We start from the raw sequence: 21,795 nt of genomic DNA on the forward strand, positions 1-21,795 counted from the left end.
CTTGTCCTTTCTCAGCCTTGGCTCTTGAATTTAATATCAAGAGCAGTACGCAGCAATCTAAATTTTTACCCAATACCCTTAGAAACAATTTACGGGGAAGAAACAAAAAAACAAGAAATCCATCTTTTGTCACAATTGTGGTTGTTTCCTCATTTGCAAGTGTTTCCATTATGTACTTTTGGAGGCCTGGAATTTATTAATGTCACAGAAACAATTGCTCAAATTCAGATGGCCAAAGAATCTCCCTAAATGGAAGTCGCTTGTGTTGATTGTCATATGTGAGGCAATTCAGGTGCGATCCTGGAAGCAACGAGCTGAGCTGAAATTTCTCAGAAGACTTTTTAACCCCATGAGAAATATTCTGAGGTTTTCCTCTCTCACTCTTCTTCTAGAGAAGAAGGTGAGAATCCTTCAGGACCTTCTCTGAATATTATTCGCTATTGTTTTCTGGCAGGAGACAAACACAAACCCCTCACCCTTCATCCTGGAATGACACTAGACTCAGTACAGTATGAATGATACAGAATGATAGCTAGGCTGCCAACATGGTGGCAGCTGTTGTCGCTTGCAGCAGCAGCAAAAATAAAAAGTAAAGAACCTTTCGGTGGAGCAGGGCGGGGGAGAAGGTATGCATAAGAAAAGCCCCGCTGGATCAGACCAGTGGCCCATCTAGTCCTGTTCTCATTGACCAATCAGATGCCTATGGAAACCTGAGTGCACAAGCAGTCTCCCCTCCTGCAGTTTCCAGCAACTAGTACTCAGAAGCAGAGGAAGAACATAGCCACCATGGTTTCTGGCCACTGATAGCTTTGTCCGCCACGAACTTGCCTAATCCTCTCTTATAGCCATCCAGGTTGGTGGCCATCATCGTGGGAGGGAAATGAGCTGCATGAAGGTGTATTTTTTGTATGGGAGTCTGAGAATATAAAAAAATACAATCAATATTAAAATTAGTTAACACACTTGATCTATTTGAAAACAAGCAGGTCAGCAGACATCAAAGTAGCCTTACTCTGAGAACAACAGTGATGGTTAACACATTACATTTACGACCCTCACAATTATGCACAATAATTATGGGCTGTTCATCGGCCTAGTTTCACACTTCACTAAGTTCTACTTTACGAGGATTGCCATATTTTAAAAAAAATGTAAAATTCCTGACACCCCAAAGTTGTTGAGCCCCAGCATCTCCAAGAACCGATTCTTCTTCTTATTAGAGCAGGGAAAGAAGGGATTCCCCCTGCCCCCCCCCCAAATTATTATTATTTTAAAGCGTGGAAAAAACCAGAGAGTCTCACCCAAATGAAAATGTTCAGGCCCTATTGCACCCCTTTCTTCAACACGGCCCCCCACCTTACTTTCCTCTCTACTACACTCCACCCAGCTGCTTAGCCCCCCCAACAGCCCTCAAAAATGTGTAGTGAGGAGCTGCAACCTTTCTCTCCCCCCCCCCACCTTGAACTTACCACAGCTGGTTATGTCCCCCTTCCTCACAGTTTGCTGCCCTCAGTATCCAGGCCTATCCAGGTCTCGTTTAAACTCTTTCCTGCACCCATGCACACACTGTTCCCTGCCCGGACCCCATCTCTCCGCCTTGACGGTGCTGCAGCTGGAAGTGGACGGTGGCTATGAATGGCAGCAGCCCACCCTGGCAACAAGAGGATGTGCTTGCCGCCATGTACCTGATGGGTGAGACGAACCAACACTGCCACCTCAACCCCCTCAGGTAAGGTGGCTGTGCCAGCAGCTCCTGAGTGCCCAGCTGCAGACCCCTTCTAGCTGCCTCCCCAGGAAATTAAAAAACAAAAACGAGGGGGAGGGACGGGTTGCCATACATTCGGGAAATTCCGTAGATTTCTTAACATTCAACAAATTTCCCTGGATACTATTTTAGGTGTCCGATGTCTGTACAGTGGTACCTCGGGTTAAGAACTTACTTTGTTCCGGAGGTCTGTTCTTAACCTGAAACTGTTCTAAACCTGAAGCACCACTTTAGCTAATGGGGCCTCCCACCGCTGCCGTGCGATTTCTGTTCTCATCCTGAAGCAAAGTTCTTAACCCGAGGTACTATTTCTGGGTTAGCAGAGTCTGTAACCTGAAGCGTCTGTAACCTGAGGTACCACTGTACATGTCTGGAATTTTCCGGACATATGGCACGCCTAACTTTACTGCTTCCTGTCCAGAGAAACAAACAATGCTATATTGTCCCTGTGTGAATTGTAAAACACTTGCAATGTTCAACAGATACTCATTACATAAAACTGACAATCTCAGCTGTAACTATCATTGCCGACTCAGAAGTTAAGCTGTGTCCAGCTGAGCTAATCCATTCTATGTGTGTATATAAAATAAAATAAAATAATATTTATGCACAATGAACAAAAAAAATAGCTATTTCTTTTTCACTGGCACTGCAGAAATATTATTCTCTTTCAGGACCGCATTTAGGCTAGATTGGTATGCCTGGACTGTCTGACAGGGGGGGAAATGGGTTTATTTTGGGATTTAAATGGACACTTTGCTTTGGTTGCTGTGGAAACCCTAGGTTCATTTAGGGACTTTAATAGTCCCTTCCACAGGGTTGCTGTGAGTACTTCTTCACATAATTAATCTGTGGATTCCTAGGATGTTGCGATGACGACGCTTACTAATATAATAGTATATATAGGTAATTGGTTAAAATACATGGAAGAGCAGTATAGAAATGACTACAAAGTCATAATACCAAAAGTACATCCTCTATGTTCATAGACAGTACACTAAATTGTTAATAACAATAATTTATTATTTATACCCCAGCCACTCTGGGCGCCTCCCAACAGAATATTAAAAACACGATAAACATCAAACATTTAAAACTTCCCTAAACAGGGCTGCCTTCAGATGTCTTCTAAAAGTCAGATAGTTGTTTATTACCTTGACAACTAATGGAAGTGTGTTCCACAGGGCAGGTGCCACTACCAAGAAGGCCTGGTTCCCTGCAACCTCACTTTTCACAGGGAGGGAACCTCATTATCTGGGCTCAGTGACGGGGATGGAGACGCTCCTTCAGGTATACTGGGCCGAGGCCGTTTAGGGTTTTAAAGGTCAGCACCAACACTTTGAATTGTGCTCGGAAATGTACTGGGAGCTAATGTAGGTCTTTCAGGACCAGTGTTATATGGTCTCAGCGGCCACTCCCAGTCACCATTCTAGCTGCTGCATTCTGGATTAATTGTAGTTTCAAAGCTAGTTGGGCTATTGATGATCCCATTTTTATGCTTTCTCGTTTTTTTTCATTTTTTTTCCTTAGCAATGTGGCACATTTGGAAATAGGGAGGCAGCTGACTGGGAACAATGGGAGGAAAGGCATGGCTACTTAGGGTGAAGACATCTCTCTTCCTGAACACTTGAAATATTTTAGTGACTTGTTTAAAATACAGCCACCCTACCTTTCTGTTCTACCCAGCTATTCAAGGTGATAAATATAATAATGAGTTAAAAACAAATCCAATACATCAAACTAAAATCTCAAAAAGAAAACAGCAGAAAAAAATGATGATGCCAGAATTTGAAGATTCCTCAAAGGTCGTCAAATCCGACCCCGAGCCAATGCAGAATATCCATTAGTGGGATTTCTTTACAGTGAATAAATGTGGGACTCCTTGTCCCCTTGTTTCTTGTAGAGAGAAATGCTGAGCTACTAGATCAGACCACAGAAGCCGTAAAATAATTGCCGTGCCCTCACCTTACTCAGTTATATATAATTTTTTTGCAGTTTTGAGGGAGGGAGGACTTTTGAGATGCTGTATGTTTAAAGCCATTACACAAATAGCAGCAATATGAGGCAACCCTCTCATTTAACTCCACAGCTTTCCCAGAAAGAATTTACTGAAAAAGACACCTCACAGAAAACAAACCAGGATTGCAGCTCCTGAGCTTATTACCATCCATTGCACAAAGTAGTGTGCACTTTGCAGATACATTTTTAAAAAAGAAAGGGGGAAAGAGCTCTTTCTGCTTTGCTGGATTGTTGGTGTTTCTTACCCAGGTAGGCTCAGTAAAGTTCTCAGAAATATTTATCACAGACATATTATGGCCTCTTCTGCTGAAACGTGTTCAAGTCATAGATCCTAAGGATGCAGGTGATAAATGTTCTTTAATGGCTCATTATTCTGCTCTGCAAGTGACTCTTTATGAGGACAATGAAAAGTAGATTTCAACATATATCAGTATCCAAGCAGAGCAACTTAGATTGTAACCCTAAACACACTTAACCAGGAATAAGGCCTATTGAATACAGCTGGACTTACTTCTGAGTAAGCATGCATAGGGTTGCACTGTCAATATACAACATACAATAGGGGAGTGCAACCAAATAAGAGGATGTTAGACAAAAACGTGTGGATTTATTGATGAATATTGACAACTGAAGATGTAAAACACAAGAACATATGGAAGGGAACATTCATGAATATTGACAACTGAAGATGTAAAACACAAGAACATATGGAAGGGAACATTCATGGCTTGTGAAGGAAGTAGAAGTATCCTAAATCATCACCATCTTTTTAAACTACCCATTAATTGGATTAAGTTCTAAGGAAGTGCTTAAAATCCTGTCATAAAAAGAACTTATAAGTGCACCAAATGTTTTGGTGTCTGGATTTAAAGTAGTTTTTTGTGGGGCGGGCAGAATATACTCTAGGAAAAAAGGAACGTTTCAAGAATGTTCACCTTTTGTGTGTTTCCGCAATAGATGTAGCTACAAACACACAGAGACACAAAGGGGTATACACCTGAGTTGAATAGGATTCAGAATGCAGCAGTCTGATTGGTCCTAGAACAATAGGATTCAGAATGCAGCAATCTGATTGGTCCTAGAACAATAGGGTCCAGAATGCAGCAGTCTGATTGGTCCACAGGAGCCACCCAATCCAGCTCCAGGTGGAAGTGAATCCGCAACCTGATTGGCCTACAGGTGAATCCCGGAATTAGCCAATCACGTGGGGCCCATTGTGTAAATAATGTATATAAAGCAGACATTCTGGGGGGAACTTCCATTCCTCCTCACCACTATGAGCTGAATAAAGAGCATGAAATCCACTCTTGACTCAGAGTATATTTCAATAATGTACAGTGGTACCTCAGTTTTCGAACGTAATCCGTTCCGGAAGACCGTTCAAGTTCTGAAACGTTTGAAAACCAAAAACTCAATATGGAAGTCTCAAAACAGAAAACTCAAAACAGAAAACTCGATACGGAAGCCGCCTTGAAAGTTCGACTTCCGAGGCTCATTCAAAAATGGAAACATTTACGGCGTTCTGAGTTCTGAAACATTCATCAACAAAGAAGTTTTAAAACAGAGGTACCATTGTATATATGGGATGCAGGTGGCGCTGTGGGTTAAAGCCTCAGCGCCTAGGGCTTGCTGATCGAAAGGTCGGCGGTTCGAATCCCTGCGGCGGGGTGCGCTCCCGCTGCTCGGTCCCAGCGCCTGCCAACCTAGCAGTTCGAAAGCACCTCCGGGTGCAAGTAGATAAATAGGGACCGCTTACCAGCGGGAAGGTAAACGGCGTTTCCGTGTGCGGCTCTGGCTCGCCAGAGCAGCGATGTCACGCTGGCCACGTGACCCGGACGTGTCTCCGGACAGCGCTGGCCCCTGGCCTCTTAAGTGAGATGGGCGCACAACCCCAGAGTCTGTCAAGACTGGCCCGTACGGGCAGGGGTACCTTTACCTTTACCTTTTTACCATTGTATATACATAGAAACATAGGAAGCTTCCTTATACCAAGTCACACTGTTGGTCCAGCTAGCTCAGTACTGTCTACACTGACTGGCAGCAGCTTTTTTGCATTTCAGGCAGGGCTCTCCACCAGCCCTACCCAGAGCTGCCGGGGATTGAACCTGGGATCATTTGCAAAGCAGATGCTGTATCACTGAGCTACAGTCCTTCCGCTAACAAATATACAACTTTGGTACAACAAAGAAAGAAGACCCACCCAAGTTTCATAGTATATTGTCAAAGAATTGTATTTGTGTGTAGGACTGACCCAAGGCATTTTGGCACCTGAGGTGAATCACAAAATGGTGCCTCCCCCGCCAGGGAAGAAGTAGTGAGTGAAGATCTACATCAGGAACAAGGGGAAAAGAGGGAATAGGACCCTGTTCTTTTAAGAAACAGTGTGAACCCTGGAGAACGCAAAACAGGAGGTGCCTCAAGGAATCACAGAGTCCCAAACTCATGCATGTTTAGTCAGAAATAAGTTTCACTGGGATCAAAGGTGCTTGCATTCAAAGACAGGATCCTGCTGCGACACGGCTCAAAGGATAGGAGTCATTCTTGGGTGCCCTGGGGGCAGAGGATTTGCAATGGCAGCTTACGAAGTTTCGGCTGCAATGGTAAAGATTGACAGAATTTAGTTTACTGTTCACCAGGAGCAGCCCAAGCCATTTTGCTGCCTGAGGTGAATTCGCAGGGATGGTGCATTCCCCATTCTGTGCCCAAAATCTGATTAAACTGGTAGTTGGATCTTACTTCAGCAATGGTGATAAAACAAAGTCTTCCACCGCAAGCTAGCTTAGAAGATGCAGGGCAGACCACATGGCACGCATTTCTAGCCAATTTCCGCCCCTCAGAATTTTCCACCTGAGGCACCTGCTTCACTCTGCCGGTCCTGTTTGTGTGTGTGTTTGTTTGTGTATATTTGTGTGTATTACTTAAAGGTCAACATGTTCAAATATCAGATCTTTCAGTGCGATCATATCAAAATGTCTTCATACCGTGCAGTATTTGACTTCAAGAGGGGTGAATTCAGAACTGCCTAGCCAGTGACAATATAAATCCATTCATTTTGATGAACCATTTTGCGAAGTGCTGTTATCTAAAAAGAAAAATAACCTAAAATTCTTCCCTGATTGTGCTTTAACAGATTTTGTACAGCCCACTAACTGTTACTCAAACTAATGTCTGAACACTACCGTCACCAAAACTACCCATTCCACTTAGAATGACATGAAGCCTCTCTACAACCTAATTACTTTGCAATTATCTAGATTACCTCTTAATCGTCCTTTATAGTGAACATAGTTAACTCCCACATAACCTCTTGTTTCAGGAAACACTGTTGAAGAACTCTAGCACTTAACAACAAGATGAAACAGCCTTGTGGTTTTAGGATATCTAGTGCAATTTGCAGCTGTTTCCTGGTTTGCAAAAAACACACACCAAAAAACAACAAACAAACAAACAAACCCCACCCACACAATCCCAGTTTGTTTTGGCAATTTGGAGTTCTGGTACTGAGTGATGGCAAACCTGAAATGGGAATGTGATTTAGTTCAAGGGGAAGTGGAAGGCTGCAGATTTAGTTTACACATGTGGTGTCTTCCTTCCCCCCTTTTTGTTCTATGTCCGTTATGGGAGGACAATTAGCTGGCCAGCCACTTGCAAGAGTTCTGCTGACAAGTGGTTTCTGATGGGCAGCCAGTGGCCATGATTTCCCACCTCCAGAAATAAGTTCTATGTAGAACGTCATAGTGGAAACCTACACAGTGCATCTTTTTGGAGCAGGGAACTCATCAGTGCTTCCTCAGCAGAGCTTTCATTCTGGCTGGCCAGCTCCCTAATCTCCATTACTCTCCCCCTGCCCCCTGAGACAAGGAATCAAGGAATCCACTGCTCCACCATACTACATACATTTTGTTGTTGTTTAGTTGTTTAGTCGTGTCCGACTCTTCGTGACCCCATGGACCAGAGCACGCCAGGCACTGCTGTCTTCCACTGCCTCCCGCAGTTTGGTCAGAACTACATACATACCTAAGGCAAATTCACAGTCTTCCCTCCTCTCAGAATTACCTCATCTTCCTGGAGGCAAAATGCCGTTTTCAACTCACCCTCTATGAGTTGAATTGGGGTATTTGATTGGGGTAGGTAATTTTCTATCAGCCCTAATAAGATCCTTGTGGGCTTCCTGAAAGCATGTGGTTAGTCACTATGAGAACAGAAAATTGGACTAGATAAGTCTTTGGTCTGAACTCAGCAGGCCTCGTCTGATGTTCTCCAGAAGCTGAGAAAATAGTCATGACCCATTGTCCCATAATTGTGGAATCATTTTAAAGCAATAATGACTATACAGGAAATCAGTTTATGTTAGATAAGCATAAACAGGAGGGCAACAACTGCAAACATTTGTGAGCAGAGGGTTTGGGGGGCAGAGATACAGAAGATTTTCATGAGTGAGCCACCCTGCTCCACACCATGTCAGTAAACTGTAGTGTCACCTGTCTTAGGAGGGACACTTTGCAGTTCTGCCCCACCAAACCAGCCGCTACTCCATGCTGCTCAAAAGTTCCTGCAGTGTTCCTCCCCTGCTAGGGTTGCAACATTTCAAAAAGTAAAAACCAGGACACCCCGAAAATTGTTGAACTTTTCTTTTTTGCAAACGCAAACACACACACACACACACACACACACACAAATTTTCTTTGCCAAAGATCCAGGACAAACCACCACCTCTCGAAAATTCCCCCCAGACGTCACTTCCGCATTTCAAATCCCGGTAATGTCTGGGAAAATCCAGTCATATGGCAGCCCTACCCCCCATTTCTTCTGTTGCTGCACCATGGACAGAACAAGCAAGAGTTGGACTTGTTCCACCATCCAGATCTGGGTTTGCAGTTTGTTTCTCTTCAAACGAATAAACCTAGTATTTGAAGATTGTTTCAGGAAACAAAGAAGCTGGACTCTGGATTGCTTTGTTTGCCATGCAGCAGGAGCAGGGGAGGAGCACCACAAGCACTTTTGAGAAGCGTGCACCATCACACTGCTCATTCACATCAAACCACTGGTGATGTGTGAACTGGACCAACGAATGCATCATTAACTGAGATTTGCATTATGGCAAACAGTGCTATGAAGTTTTCATTTTGGATTACAGGAGTCCCTCCCTAATCCCCCCCCCATAACATTTTGTATTTTTATTTGAAGATGCAGCCACGCCTGGTGCTGCCTTGTATTTGCCTGGTTCCTCTTAACATGCACTTTGCACCATCAAAGCAGGCTTTGAGGAAGGCCCTTTGAAGCCAAGTGGACTTCAAAGTTGGTGGCAAGGCTTTGTAGTTCAGCTCATGCATCTAAGTGACTCGTTTCTAAAACTGGAGGATTACAAATCCTCACTGGCTTTATCTGTTGCTTCAAACAGGCTTGCTTTGCAATAAGGGCCTCCCTTCCCTTAAAGGAGGACCTGAACAGCTGCATACATCATCAAATGCTAAGTTACACTATCGGTTTATCGCCAAGGGGAGGGAAGGATTGAGGTTGGGTTGTTGTTTTTTTGCCTGCATCACATATAATCCACTCTGAAGCTGTTAATTCATTCATTAGGCACCTAATTGTATTCTCTTTTTAATTAAAAAGGGTAGCAGCCCAAATGGTATATATTGTTATTCGATCTACATAGATGCAGGGCTACTGCACTGCTGGTAACAGCACGTTTAATTACACACACAGGGAGACACAAATGTGTGTGTGTGTGTGTATGCTCACCTCATCAAGGTCATACCTTCTCTTTCTAGTGTGCATCTGAAATACATGGCTCACTGCCCTTAGAAAGAGAATGAAAAATGTACATCAGCAGAGACATGAAAGAGAGCCAAAATAAAGCAATGAAAACAGCAACAAGAAAAATAGATGCTGGCCTATTTTTCAAAGCAGTAAAGAGAAATCCTGGTTCTTCCTTAGGATTTCCACTTTAATGTTATCAAAAAAAAGTAAGAGCCACCTCCATAGAAACAACTTTAAGGTTTTCTTCACATATTATGTTTGTGTAATACATAAGAAGATCTACATTACAGTCCTACGCATGTCAGTTCAGAAGCAAGTCCCTTTCACTTCAGTGGAGTTTACTCCTGAGTAAGTGCACCTAAACATTCTATTTATTAAATGGAGCGGGGGAATCTTGGTGCTTTGTGCATGGAAATAATTACTGCCAAGTGCTCCTCTATAGTTATTGACTCTTTCCCTGACCAGTTGATTTACATCTTGTGCTACGTTAACTTCTGATGTTGAGATCGAAGTGCGTTTCATAGGCTTTGTTAGTGTTTTGTAGAAATCTATATGCATGACTTAAAAGCATTTATGGATAACAAAAAGAAAAAACAAGCAACACAAAATGGTGAAAAATATGGAAAAACTAGAGGTCGCCTTTTTATGGCTATCTTGTGGGAACCCATCCTTGAAAGATTCCATGTTGGAAGTGTCAGCCTACAAGAAGAAATGCTAAATATTTGTGCTTGAGCCCATTTGCTGGAGTATTTTACCACCTACATTGCTACTTTGTGTGAAAGTTTTCAAAGTTTTGAGGAATAAGTACTTGACCTTAGTAATGTCATGAGTAGAAATCATGTCTTCAACAGCAAAAAAACCCTAAACACTTCCACAAGCCCATGTCTGATGAAGCATGAGCGAATAAAGTTGTTTTGGAAGGCTCTCAAAAGTTCAGTGTAGAATCATTTTATCCAATTATTAATAGATTACTCACTTGCATGAAATTCACATATTAGTGCCTACAAAGTTGCACTCAGCAAGTTTTGATTCTTCAGCAATTTGACTGAGATGACGAGTGAAAACATCTTCAATGCTGCTACAGATTTACAAGAATGTTACCCCAAAGACCTTGTTAAATCATTTCCTTAAGCATTCCCCCCCCCCCCCAGTTTAAGTGTCTTGTGAAACCGTCATGTTTGCCACTGCCTTCCCTAAACATTATATGAGATAACAAAATGGAGAGTGCTTTTCTAAATGTAGATGTTGCCCTCTGAATTTACTTGTGGTTGCCCATCACCAACTTCAGTGCCGAGAGGTGGTTTTCAAAAATGGCACAAAGAAAAAATGAAGTAAGGGCAAGCATGCTGAATGCAAGACTAAACACTTTGGTGCTGATGAGTGCAGAAGCAAGTCTTCTGTGCAGCCTAGCGTTTGAGAACATAATCAATGACTTTACAGAAGCAAAGGCAAGAAAAGGTCAACAGTAAGGTAAAGCTTCTTTTCTGTCTAACTCTTCAGCATTTCACCAGGTACCAGACAACATATGTGCGCTGTTAATTTTTAGGCACTTAACTTGCAACATTTCTTTTTAATACTGCACTTTTCTAGTGCATTGTCTGCTATTGTTTTATTATTACTGCTGTGTTGTTAGTGGGTTCTGAATTTTTATACTGCAACAGACATATCTGAAAGGTACAATTCTGAAAACCCATGATTGACTGGGACTGTAGTCCAACAATATTCAGAAGTTCACAGATTAGCCACCCTTGAATTAATTAACGATTAGAAAAAAACTGAGTACTCACTCCTTACGGAAACAGCTTCTCCTCAAAATGTCACTTGCAAGTTCCTGGAGAAACTGAAGGTACTTCAACTCTTCTTCTCTTCATAAGCATGAAACAGAATACCAAGATAAGTAAATTAAAGAAATACTGCTTTTTATGTGTTACCAATTTTGCTAGCAACTTCAAGTGCATTAGATGAAAGGCAGATCAATGGGCATAACCTGTCAAATTTAAGCATTTTGTAGACCCACTGATTTGAATGCGACAATAAAGCTAATAGGTGTTACTCTTGCATTTATTTACTTTTAAAGTTGTGATTGCTTCAAATACCATGAAGCATTTCAGAGGCCCTTCCGTTTTCATCTTTAAAGATTTGCTGGGCCTCAATCTGTTTTTTAACATAAATAACCACACCTCTTTTTTTGACTTTATCAGATGATATGAACTCATTTCCCAGTGTTTTATTTATCAGAATTCTTTTATGTCTTCTTGTTATATTGGTCTCCTGTAAGCAAATAATGTCTACATTTTCTTTTTTCAAGATTTGTTGGATTTTGTTCCTTTTTTCTCTCTCGTTTATCCCATTAATGTTCCAAAAATCTATCTGAGACTCCCCACTTTGCTGTGGGACTCAGGAGTCATCTGAATCCAACACATACCCCTATTAGATGTGCCTAACTTGAACTTACTAAAAAGGTCCTCATTTGCAATATACATTTAAAGCAATATCATACCACTTTAAATAGTCATGGCTTCTCCCAAAGAATCCTGGGAACTATAGTTTGTTAATGGTGTTGAGAGTTTTTAGGAGACCCTCCCCCTAGTTCCCTCACAGAGCTACAATTGACAGAGTGGTTTAACAGTCAATCCCTCTTCCCAGGGAGCCCTGGGAATTGTAGTTATGTAGGATGAATGGAATACAACTCAGTACACTTAACAAACTAAGTTCCCAGGATTCTGTGCGGGGAGCCATGGCTGTTTAAAGTGGTACAGGACTGTTTTAGATGTATAGTGCAGATGGGGCCTAGGGCTATTGGTCCCTTCAGCCAACTTACAGGCTAATTCACAGCCTCATGTAGTTACTGCACTAAAATCCTTTAATTGCCAGTGATAGAACAAGATAGAACTAGTTGCAGGCTTAGTCTGCTCTGTCCCTGAGGAACAAAATGTCACATCAATATGGGAACTAAGTGAGAGAATCAGGAAATAAGGCAGGAGGAGAAAGTCAGTGACACAAAAGAAAAACATAGTTTGAAGGGAACACACCTTCAACCAGCAAGGAAATCAATGCAGAGAGTAAGGAGTTAGAGCAGGAGAGAAGCACAGCAGCAGAAGTGATATCTATTTTGAAGAAATAAAGACTTCAGTTTTACATAAGTCCAGACTCTTCATTAATAGTAAACTCTTTTAAAAGCACTTATCCAACTTTGACTGTACTGCAGTCTATGAACCAGACACATCCTCCTTCTTTTTCCTTGTACGCCTATATTGTACTGATCACTGACAAGATAAAAGTTACAAAGACAGAGAGAGGATTTGTATTGCAAACAGGATGCTGGACTACATAACTATTTGGCTTTTGGTGTGACCCAGCAGGCCTCTTCTGAAGTTCTTATAACTCAGTTATCTTCAAATTCCAGGTTGTCTGAATCTTTTATAAGCATTAGGTTTTTAGTATTGCATTACACAGGAACGGGTGTGTTGCTGTTATTATTATGATTATTATTAAATAATGTACAATATACTTACTTTGCAAGAAGCAGTGAGTGAAGAGAAATTGAGTTATGTGGGTGTTTCTACAATGGACAAAAAGAAAACAAGCAATTGCTTTATATTCTAGTATCGCTTAATCTTGTATTTTGTAATTCTACAATAGCTAGCTTCCTGCTAGATGCATTATGTGAACCAACAGTGGTCTAACCACTGTTTGCTTTCTAGAAAAGTACCCTCTTTTAATACGGAAGCTCATAAGGTACACAGTGTGTACGCATGCACAGAGAAGATGTCCGGGGAATCAGTATGAGGAAACATACTTGAGAATTGACTATAACTCTCTCAGGTACAGTTCTTACAATATAAACAACACACACACACACACTCCTTGCATTTATTTATTTGTTTGTTTGTTTTGAGGCATCTAATCATAAGCCTGCATTTTTATCAAGCTTATATTTTGATCAGGGCCTGTATCTTAAAATGAGCTTAAAGATCTTCAAATGTTTCATGCCAGGCAGAAGACCAGCTGCCTAAGAACCTTGGCAAGATGTTTATTCTCCTGGACAAGGGGGCCCCCTGATTTATAGCAGAAAACAATTCTCAAAGTCAAAGGGAATTACAGGCTGACAGCCAAGGTTACACTGACCCTACATATTACAGAAGATAAAAAAGCAGAGATAAACATAATTAAGAGTGGGTAAATAGTAAAATAAAACCATGTGCCTCCCATTAAACTTGAGCCATATTTTCCTAAGGTTGAAAGGTCAAGAGCAGTGAAAAAGGCAACTGGCTTGGCTGGAGAAGAGAGGTTTTCTTTCTATCTTATTTTGAGGCTGGAAACTGTTCCTTCCTTTTTTTTACTTTGAAAAGGTTTATTCTTCTAAAAAGCTATCTATGTTATGTATTAAATATATTGGCTTAAATGTAATTATGCAAAGGAATTAGAAGCTAAGAAATGTTAAATCCTTATGCTAGATTCTTATTTCATATAGTTGGAAGAGATCACAGGGGCCATCAGCCACCAGCCCAGCCCCCCCTGCCAAGCAGGAAACATCATTAGAGCACACATATGGTTGTCAGGCCTTTGTTTAAAAGACCTTCAAGAGAAGGAGATCTTTCAATGATGATGTGAACTCAAGATCCTTGACATCTGTTTAAGATAAAAATTTAAGATTAACCATTTGTTTTGGAGGGCAATAGGGCGAGGTGAGCTGGTAATTAAGGTTCCTTGTTGAGACACATGTAAGATATATTACTACTTATTTGTCATTTATAGATAGAAGAATATATAGCTTTTTGTTTCCCATAAAAGGGCAGAAGGAAATGGGTGTATCTTTTGTGATTGGTTCTAGCAAACAACCAATAGGAATTTCAACCAGGCTGATTGGACAGAGGCAGCCACAGGAGGAGCAAGGGGGCTGGATTAAAGAAATATAAGTGCTGGCCAGAATGGCAAGAGGCCAGGCCAGAGCTTGGTAACCATATACCACTGTGCCTCATATTTATTTGTCTGACAAATAAATTATTATTTTAATTTCTCTATTGCTGCGTTGAATATTTCATTCCAGCTAAGCGTTAACCACAAGCAGGGTGCTACAGTTTTACATGTCAATATTGTTTACAAAATAAGTGCACTACATATCAAATTTGAGCCTGCTTTCTGCTTGAATGTAGATAACAAAAAATACTTATTATTTTAAATAAAATAGGGCAAATGCTCAGGTACAGGCAGCTCCCATTTTGTGACCATTCAAAGCATGTGCATGCCATTTTCTGACCCGGAAGAGGGCAGGGCATAACAGGGGAAGGGTAGGCTTATGCAACCCTTTTGCAAGTCGGGGTTTGCCTGTATAAGCTTCAGAGTTTAAAATCTGTGAGGCCCTGATCCAATTTCACAATAGGTTCATGAGGGAGGTGGATGGCGTCCTTCATGCTGTTGGAAAGTTTTTTTGAGCCAGTGGAGACTTTCAGCTGTGGAACAGGGAGGGAAGGGATTTCTGCTGATTCTCCCTCCTACTGCAGTTGCCTGACCCCACTCCCCACCCCACGGTCTACTCCAAAGGGTTGAGGGACCCTTCAGAACTTCACTGGAGGTGAGGTGGGGCTGTGGGACAGAGAAATAATCAGCAAAAATTGCCTTCATCCCTGTTCTGCTGAAAGAAGACTTCACCGGATCAAGGACCTTCTGACAGCATAAGGGTTACAATTGCGCTGTTTCTGATCTGGTGAAAAATAAGTGAAAACCCAGGCAAATTAGTCTCCCAATGGTGCCCTATTGCCCGTTGTTTTACCAAAGAGGCAAAACTATGATGTTCATTGTTGAGCCTTGCTTTGAAAGGTGCAAAACAGGTCTGGAAATTTTTGCTTAGGAAGGGGTAGGCTAACCACACCATTTTTATACCAGCGTTTGTGTTTTGATACCTTAGGAACATAGGAAGCTGCCTTAAAATGAGCCCACAATTGGGCCTATCTAACTCAGTATTTGAATTATGGTGCTGGAGGAGACTCTTGAGAGTCCCATGGACTGCAAGAAGATCAAACATATCCATTCTGAAGGAAATCAGCCCTGAGTGCTCATTGGAAGGACAGTTCGTGAAGCTGAGGCTCTAATACTTTGGTCACCTCATGAGAAGAGAAGACTCCCTGGAAAAGACCCCAATGTTGGGAAAGATGGAGGGCACAAGGAGAAGGGGACGACAGAGGATGAGATGGTTGGACAGTGTTCTTGAAGCTACAAATATGAGTCTGACCAAACTGCGGGAGGCAGTGGAAGACAGGAGTTCCTGGCGTGCTCTGGTCCATGGGGTCACGAAGAGTCGGACACGACTAAATGACTAAACAACAACAACTCAGTATTGTCTACACTGATAAGCCCTGGATCCCAAGGGTTTCAGGCAAGGCGTCTCTCCCAGCCTTACTTGGAAATATCAGGGTTTGACTCCCTTCTGCATTCAAAGCAGATGCCCTAACACTGAGCTACAGTCCTTCCCTGCATTCTGAAACGGCTCTTATTTTCCATTTTTTAAATTTTTCATTAATCAGGAATATCCAAAAAGAAAAGAAAAAGGAGAAACTTTATGTTCAGACATTTTTCTTTGCTATTTTCTTAAAGGGTAAAATATGGCAAAGTGAAAGGATATTGTGTTCCTCAAGATCTTTAACTACATTACTTTAACTGAACATATTATTTGTGGTTTTATGGTCTCTTTTTTTGCAGGGAGAATACTGGGTTGGGTGATTCAGCAATTATTGTTGGGTGATTCAGCAGTAATGCTTTTAAACACATATTGTCATATGCTTTAGTGACAGCTCAGTCAGTAGAGCATGAGACTTAATCTCAGGGCTGTGGGTTCAAGCCCCATGTTGGGCAAATGGATTCTATGATTCTACTGTTTATTTTAAGGCTAGGTCTGTTTTAGATCAGAAAGGGCCACTCTTATCATCCCCCTTGAAATACTAGATTTCCCAAGTACAATTTTCAATTGATTTCATACCAGTTTGAGTTAACAGCACCTAATAACATTATTCACTTTTTAAAAAAAAAGTTTAGCCATTCTGGATGCATTTCTATCATGTTTGTAATTGCTTTTTAAAATCACACTATGCTCAAGACCAGAATTGCTTATATTTCTGAATATTTCTGCTCATGTGATTTCATTCAGCACCCAAACAGGGAACAACAACCTTGACTGGATGCCTCACAGAGTAATCTGCATAAGATCTTAGACATTCATCTTCCGAAGACCTGAAAAATGAAAAATGAAATGTTGAATAACACTGACAGGCCATGGCTGTGTTTAGCCCACTACATGCAAACTAAGCTGATGAGTGGCCTACCTATTAAACTTATTTGGTCTTTTGAACGATTCTTGATGAAGCGAGGGACTTTTCTTTCCATGTGGGCCATTATAATACCTGTATTTTGAAAGGTAAGGCTTGCTTGCTGTTTTCAAAACTCTGGGAGTAAAAGGCTGCACTGTTTCAGTGAACCACTGTGCATGTCTGTCCAGGAGATCAGCAGCAAAAAAATTCTTCTGACGAATTTGAAGCTTCTTCTTTCTGGCATGGCTCAGAACAGGCAGGCGAGACTTGGTGGAAGAAAGAGGACGTTGCGGGAATATACTTCTGCCACTGTTTTGAGTCTGAGATAAAGACCACTGGACAATATCATGGATGGCCTCCTCTGCTCTCAAAACTGGGGAATGACTACTTGAAAGCATCTTCCTGAAACACGGAGGAGAGTGTTGCTCTGTTTTTTTCAAGGATCGCATTCGTCCACTGGAAGTGTAAGTCGGGCTGTTCTGTAGCCACTGCAGAGGGGAGAAAAAACATTTCCTGACTACTTTTGTTACATTGTAGAGAAGGTATTTTTTTCATGTTGCAAGCCATCTTCAGCATGGTTTGAACTATGGAAAGGCGGCATAAATAATTACGTATGTGTGGTTTTTGTTCAGGACTGGCTCGGTTCACGGGTCATGGTAAACCACAGTTAATGCTACATGGTGTTATATTGTGACTGCGGTTTGCAGGTTTGCACCTACAAAACATCACTAGTGGCCCATCAGTTGCGTAGACCTGACAAAAACAATTTCTTCACAACATAGAAGTTACCACAGTACTTCACCTCTGCATCAATCTCTAAATTGTATTTGGTTAGATGTTACATGACTTCCTGCTTATAAGTCCAGAGAGAAAGTAGGCGTCTTCAGACAGGCAGGTGATGGGTTTTGGGGGCAAGTATATTCTGCAACAGGGACGCGGGTGGCGCTGTGGGTAAAACCTCAGTGCCTAGGACTTGCTGATCGTATGGTCGGCGGTTCAAATCCCCGCGGCGGGGTGAGCTCCTGTCGTTCGGTCCCAGCTCCTGCCCACCTAGCAGTTCGAAAGCACTCTTAAGTGCAAGTAGATAAATAGGTACCGCTTTATAGCGGGAAGGTAAATGGCATTTCCGTGTGCTGCGCTGGTGCCGGTTCGCCAGAGCAGCTTCGTCACGCTGGCCACGTGACCCGGAAGTGTCTTCGGACGGCGCCGGCTCACGGCCTCTAGAGCGAGATGAGCACGCAACCCTAGAGTTGGACACGACTGGCCCGTACGGGCAGGGGTACCTTTACCTTTACCTTTACCTTTATATTCTGCAACATGACATTGTTGCAATAATGAAGCATTAGTGGTAGATTTATACTGAACCATCCACAAATAATTAGCTGCTCAGTGATGTTTCCCCCAATGTTACTGCAATATTGCCATCTAAAGGGCCACTCTTGAACTATAGCAACTATTGTTTTCAGCCCAGCCAGCTCTTTACCCAGCTAGGTTTCTAGTTCCATGGATTCTTTTTAATGCAAGGGAGTATTTTCTAACAGCAAGGATTTCCTTTACTTTTTTTAAATGCATGAGAAACATGCAAAACTCTGCTTACCCAAAGTCTGCAGTAGGACAACTTGATCACTTCAGAATTCTTACCCTGTTATTGTGTGGCATGTTTACAGTTGAGGACTTGGTTGCACATAAAATTTGCCCTTGCCAGGGTCTTACATAAAGGTAAAGGGGCTCCTGACCATTAGGTCCAGTCGTGGCTGACTCTGGGGTTGCGGCACTCATCTCGCTTTACTGGCTGAGGGAGCTGGCATACAGCTTCCCGGTCATGTGGCAAGCATGACTAAGCCACTTCTGGCGAACCAGAGCACCGCACGGAAACGCCATTTACCTATTTATCTACTTGCACTTTGATGTGCTTTCAAACTGCTAGGTTGGAAGGAGCAGGGACTGAGCAACGGGAACTCAGCCCGTCGCAGGGTTTTGAACCACCAACCTTCTGATTGGCAAGCCCTAGGCTCTGTGGTTTAACCCACAGTGCCACCTGTGTCCCTAAGTAAGGGTCTGACTTAGAAGTCCCCAAAAGCTGTGGGTTTTTTTTAGGTGGGAGCAGGTTTGTCACGATGGCATCACTGTTTCTTGTTCAGGTGAGGCAAAAACAACAGGATGAAGTGAGTGACTGGGATATTGAGCAGAAGGTGGCACTGAGCACAGCTTAGGTCATCGTGTCAATGTTTATGGCAAATGTCTCCGACTCACAGGAACATGCCAGATCACATGGGGCATGTGCCAATTAGTTTCAGTTGCAGAGTGGGTGAAACAAATGGTGCTGGGGAAAACAGTTTAAATTAAATACTGACTGTGCAATGCCTGGCTTAATGCTAATGTAATAGTAATAAGAAGTTTAATTAAAACAAAAACAAGCTACGTTGAGTAAGGGGGAAGCCAGGGGTGCCGATGAGCAGCCACCAACCCAAAGGAGTTGTTCAGCACACAGGTCCTCCAACCTGGAAGAAAGCAGATTTAAAGCACATTTGAAAAATCCTGGTAATTTTAGTTTGTTTAGGTTGCTGGCAACTGTGAGGTGAAAACTACAATTCCTATGATACTTTAGGGGAAGTAACATGGTTTAAATGTGCGTTAAATTTATGGTCCCTTCTACAATTCTATGATTCATTCCAAATGCAAGATTATCCTGATTTCCCCCCATGGTCATCACCAGACTATCATATGAAACTATGTCTGGAGAACCTTGAAATTTTAAAACAATATAATTCTTTCAATGGTATAGTTAGGTAACTTAGACTCTGGATTTACTGGTCTAAAATGGGGAGGACTTATTTTAGATGGTAGAGTGTGCTACTTCATGTAATTCATAAATTAAATAATATATAATAAGTTTAAAATGTGGTAAGCCAACCTTGCTGGGCTTCTCATTCTGTTGAGTGGGGCCATCGACCTCTGCCCTGCCCCCAAATCCTACCCTGATGGCATGACTGAGTTCTTATTTTCTTTCCAGCTGCCAGCTTATATTCAAGCATTTATGGACAACCTGGAAGTCTACAGGCTTGCTTTACTTTTTTAAAGGAGGAAAAAATTGAAAGCTGAGATTGTCAGAATTCTTAATAGGAGCGGAAAGTGCCAGCCATAGGTTGAGCTAGCTTGGGACGTTGTCCCTTGGGAGCAAACCAGGAAGGCAGCTAATGTTTCAGTGCCTTCAGAAATAAGTCGCATACAGATTGTACAATCAATATCCTCTGCATACTTTACAATTCTCCGTGGAAACACTCCTGGGATGACATGGAGGTCCAGAAGGGATCCGGGACATTTCTTTCTTGTATTTCTCAACTGCTTTAATGAGCGCCTCTCTTTTCTGCTGGTCCTGGTCTGCATACAGGAAAACAAGAAGAAGAAGGAGAAGGAGAAGGAGAAGGAGAAGGAGAAGGAGAAGGAGAAGAAGAAGAAGAAGAAGAAGAAGAAGAAGAAGAGTTTGGATTTGATATCCCGCTTTATCACTACCCGAAGGAGTCTCAAAGCGGCTAACAATCTCCTTTCCCTTCCTCCCCCACAACAAACACTCTGTGAGGTGAGTGGGGCTGAGAGACTTCAGAGAAGTGTGACTGGCCCAAGGTCACCCAGCAGCTGCATGTGGAGGAGCGGGGACCAGAACCCGGTTCACCAGATTACGAGTCCACCGCTCTTAACCACTACACCACACTGGCTCTCACAGTTTGTAAGCACAAATTAAATGGCATTTCATTTATTTATTGGAGTACAATAAATAAGCACAATGGCATGGATAGAAGCTGGACAAGGAGTGCTCCTGCAATTACATGTAGACCTTTACCTAGTTGGGAATAGATGTCTCAAGTCTATTTCTTGTCCAGGTCACTTCTTCATCCAGCACATTGCTAAACGAGAAAATTGGTTCCCCCACAAAAGAAGCAGTAATGGCCACCACCTTCTACCACATGTGTTGGACATGTAAGCTAACAAAAGCATTATGAATTTTTTTTCCCTTCCAGTAGCACCTTAAAGACCAACTAAGTTAGTTCTTGGTATGAGCTTTCGTGTGCATGCACACTTCTTCAGATACACTGAAACAGAAGTCACCAGACCCTTCTATATAGTGAGAAGGTGGGGAGGGGTATTACTCAGAAGGGTGGTGGGATTGGGTGATTGGCAGATAGCTGTGATGAGCCTGTTGACGACTCTTAACGACTGCATAGGTCTTACAGGAAAAAGCAAGGGGTGAGAAGGTGAAAAATGGCTTTGTCATGTATAATGAGATAAGAATCCAATGTCTTTGTTCAGACCAGGTCTCTCCATGGTTTTAAGTTTGGTAGGACATCAGGAACCACAAGACAGAGAAACCAGTAGGAGAACACTTCGATCTCCCAGGACATTCTATACAAGATCTCAAAGTAGCTGTTCTATTACAAAGGAATTTCAGAAATAGACTGGAAAGAGACGCTGCTGAATTGCAACTTATTACCAAACTTAAAACCAACTTAGTTGGTCTTTAAGGTGCTACTGGAAGGAAAAAATTTTTATTTTGTTTTGACTATGGCAGACCAACACGGCTACCTATCTGTAACTAAAAGCATTATGGGAAATGATATATAATGAATTGGGGGGGGATGTTTAAAATAGCTTTTGTTAAAAAACCAGAAGCATTTTTATTAGGAATTGTAGGTACCGATATTCCAAAGGAGCAGAAAAGACTTTTTATGTATGTGACAACAGCCACACGGATATTACTAGCCCAGAGATGGAAAGAACACAAAGTCCCTACCAGACTGGAATGGCAAACTAAGCTGTTGGATTATGCCAAAATGGCAAAAGTGAGTGGAAGGCTCAAGAACCAAGAAGACCAAAACTTCAATAAAGAATGGGGAATTTAAAAAAAAATTATCTTGGAGACCACTGTAGGCAGATGAAAGCATTAGC

General features: G+C 42.1%; 1 protein-coding gene across 14 annotated transcripts in view; it reads right to left on the bottom strand.

Annotated features, from left to right (window-relative positions):
* LOC307211831 (spermatogenesis-associated protein 7 homolog) overlaps positions 1 to 21,795 on the bottom strand; it is a 150,811-nt gene that overhangs the window by 79,790 nt on the left and 49,226 nt on the right. For 11 of the 14 annotated variants that reach the window (XM_079968905.1, XM_079968903.1, XM_079968913.1 and 8 more), the window contains 6 exons: positions 20,111 to 20,232; positions 16,867 to 17,339; positions 16,714 to 16,774; positions 13,063 to 13,109; positions 11,335 to 11,412; positions 9,530 to 9,587 (listed from right to left, as the gene is read on the bottom strand). In XM_079968905.1, coding sequence (XP_079825031.1) covers positions 9,530 to 9,587; positions 11,335 to 11,412; positions 13,063 to 13,109; positions 16,714 to 16,774; positions 16,867 to 17,339; positions 20,111 to 20,232 — 839 coding nt within the window. The remainder of the gene's footprint in view (positions 1 to 9,529; positions 9,588 to 11,334; positions 11,413 to 13,062; positions 13,110 to 16,713; positions 16,775 to 16,866; positions 17,340 to 20,110; positions 20,233 to 21,795) is intronic. The other 3 variants (XM_079968904.1, XM_079968907.1, XM_079968908.1) reach the window with 3 other exon arrangements.

Source organism: Podarcis cretensis (genome assembly GCF_951804945.1).
Source record: "Podarcis cretensis genome assembly, chromosome: 3".
Lineage (NCBI taxonomy): Eukaryota > Metazoa > Chordata > Lepidosauria > Squamata > Lacertidae > Podarcis > Podarcis cretensis.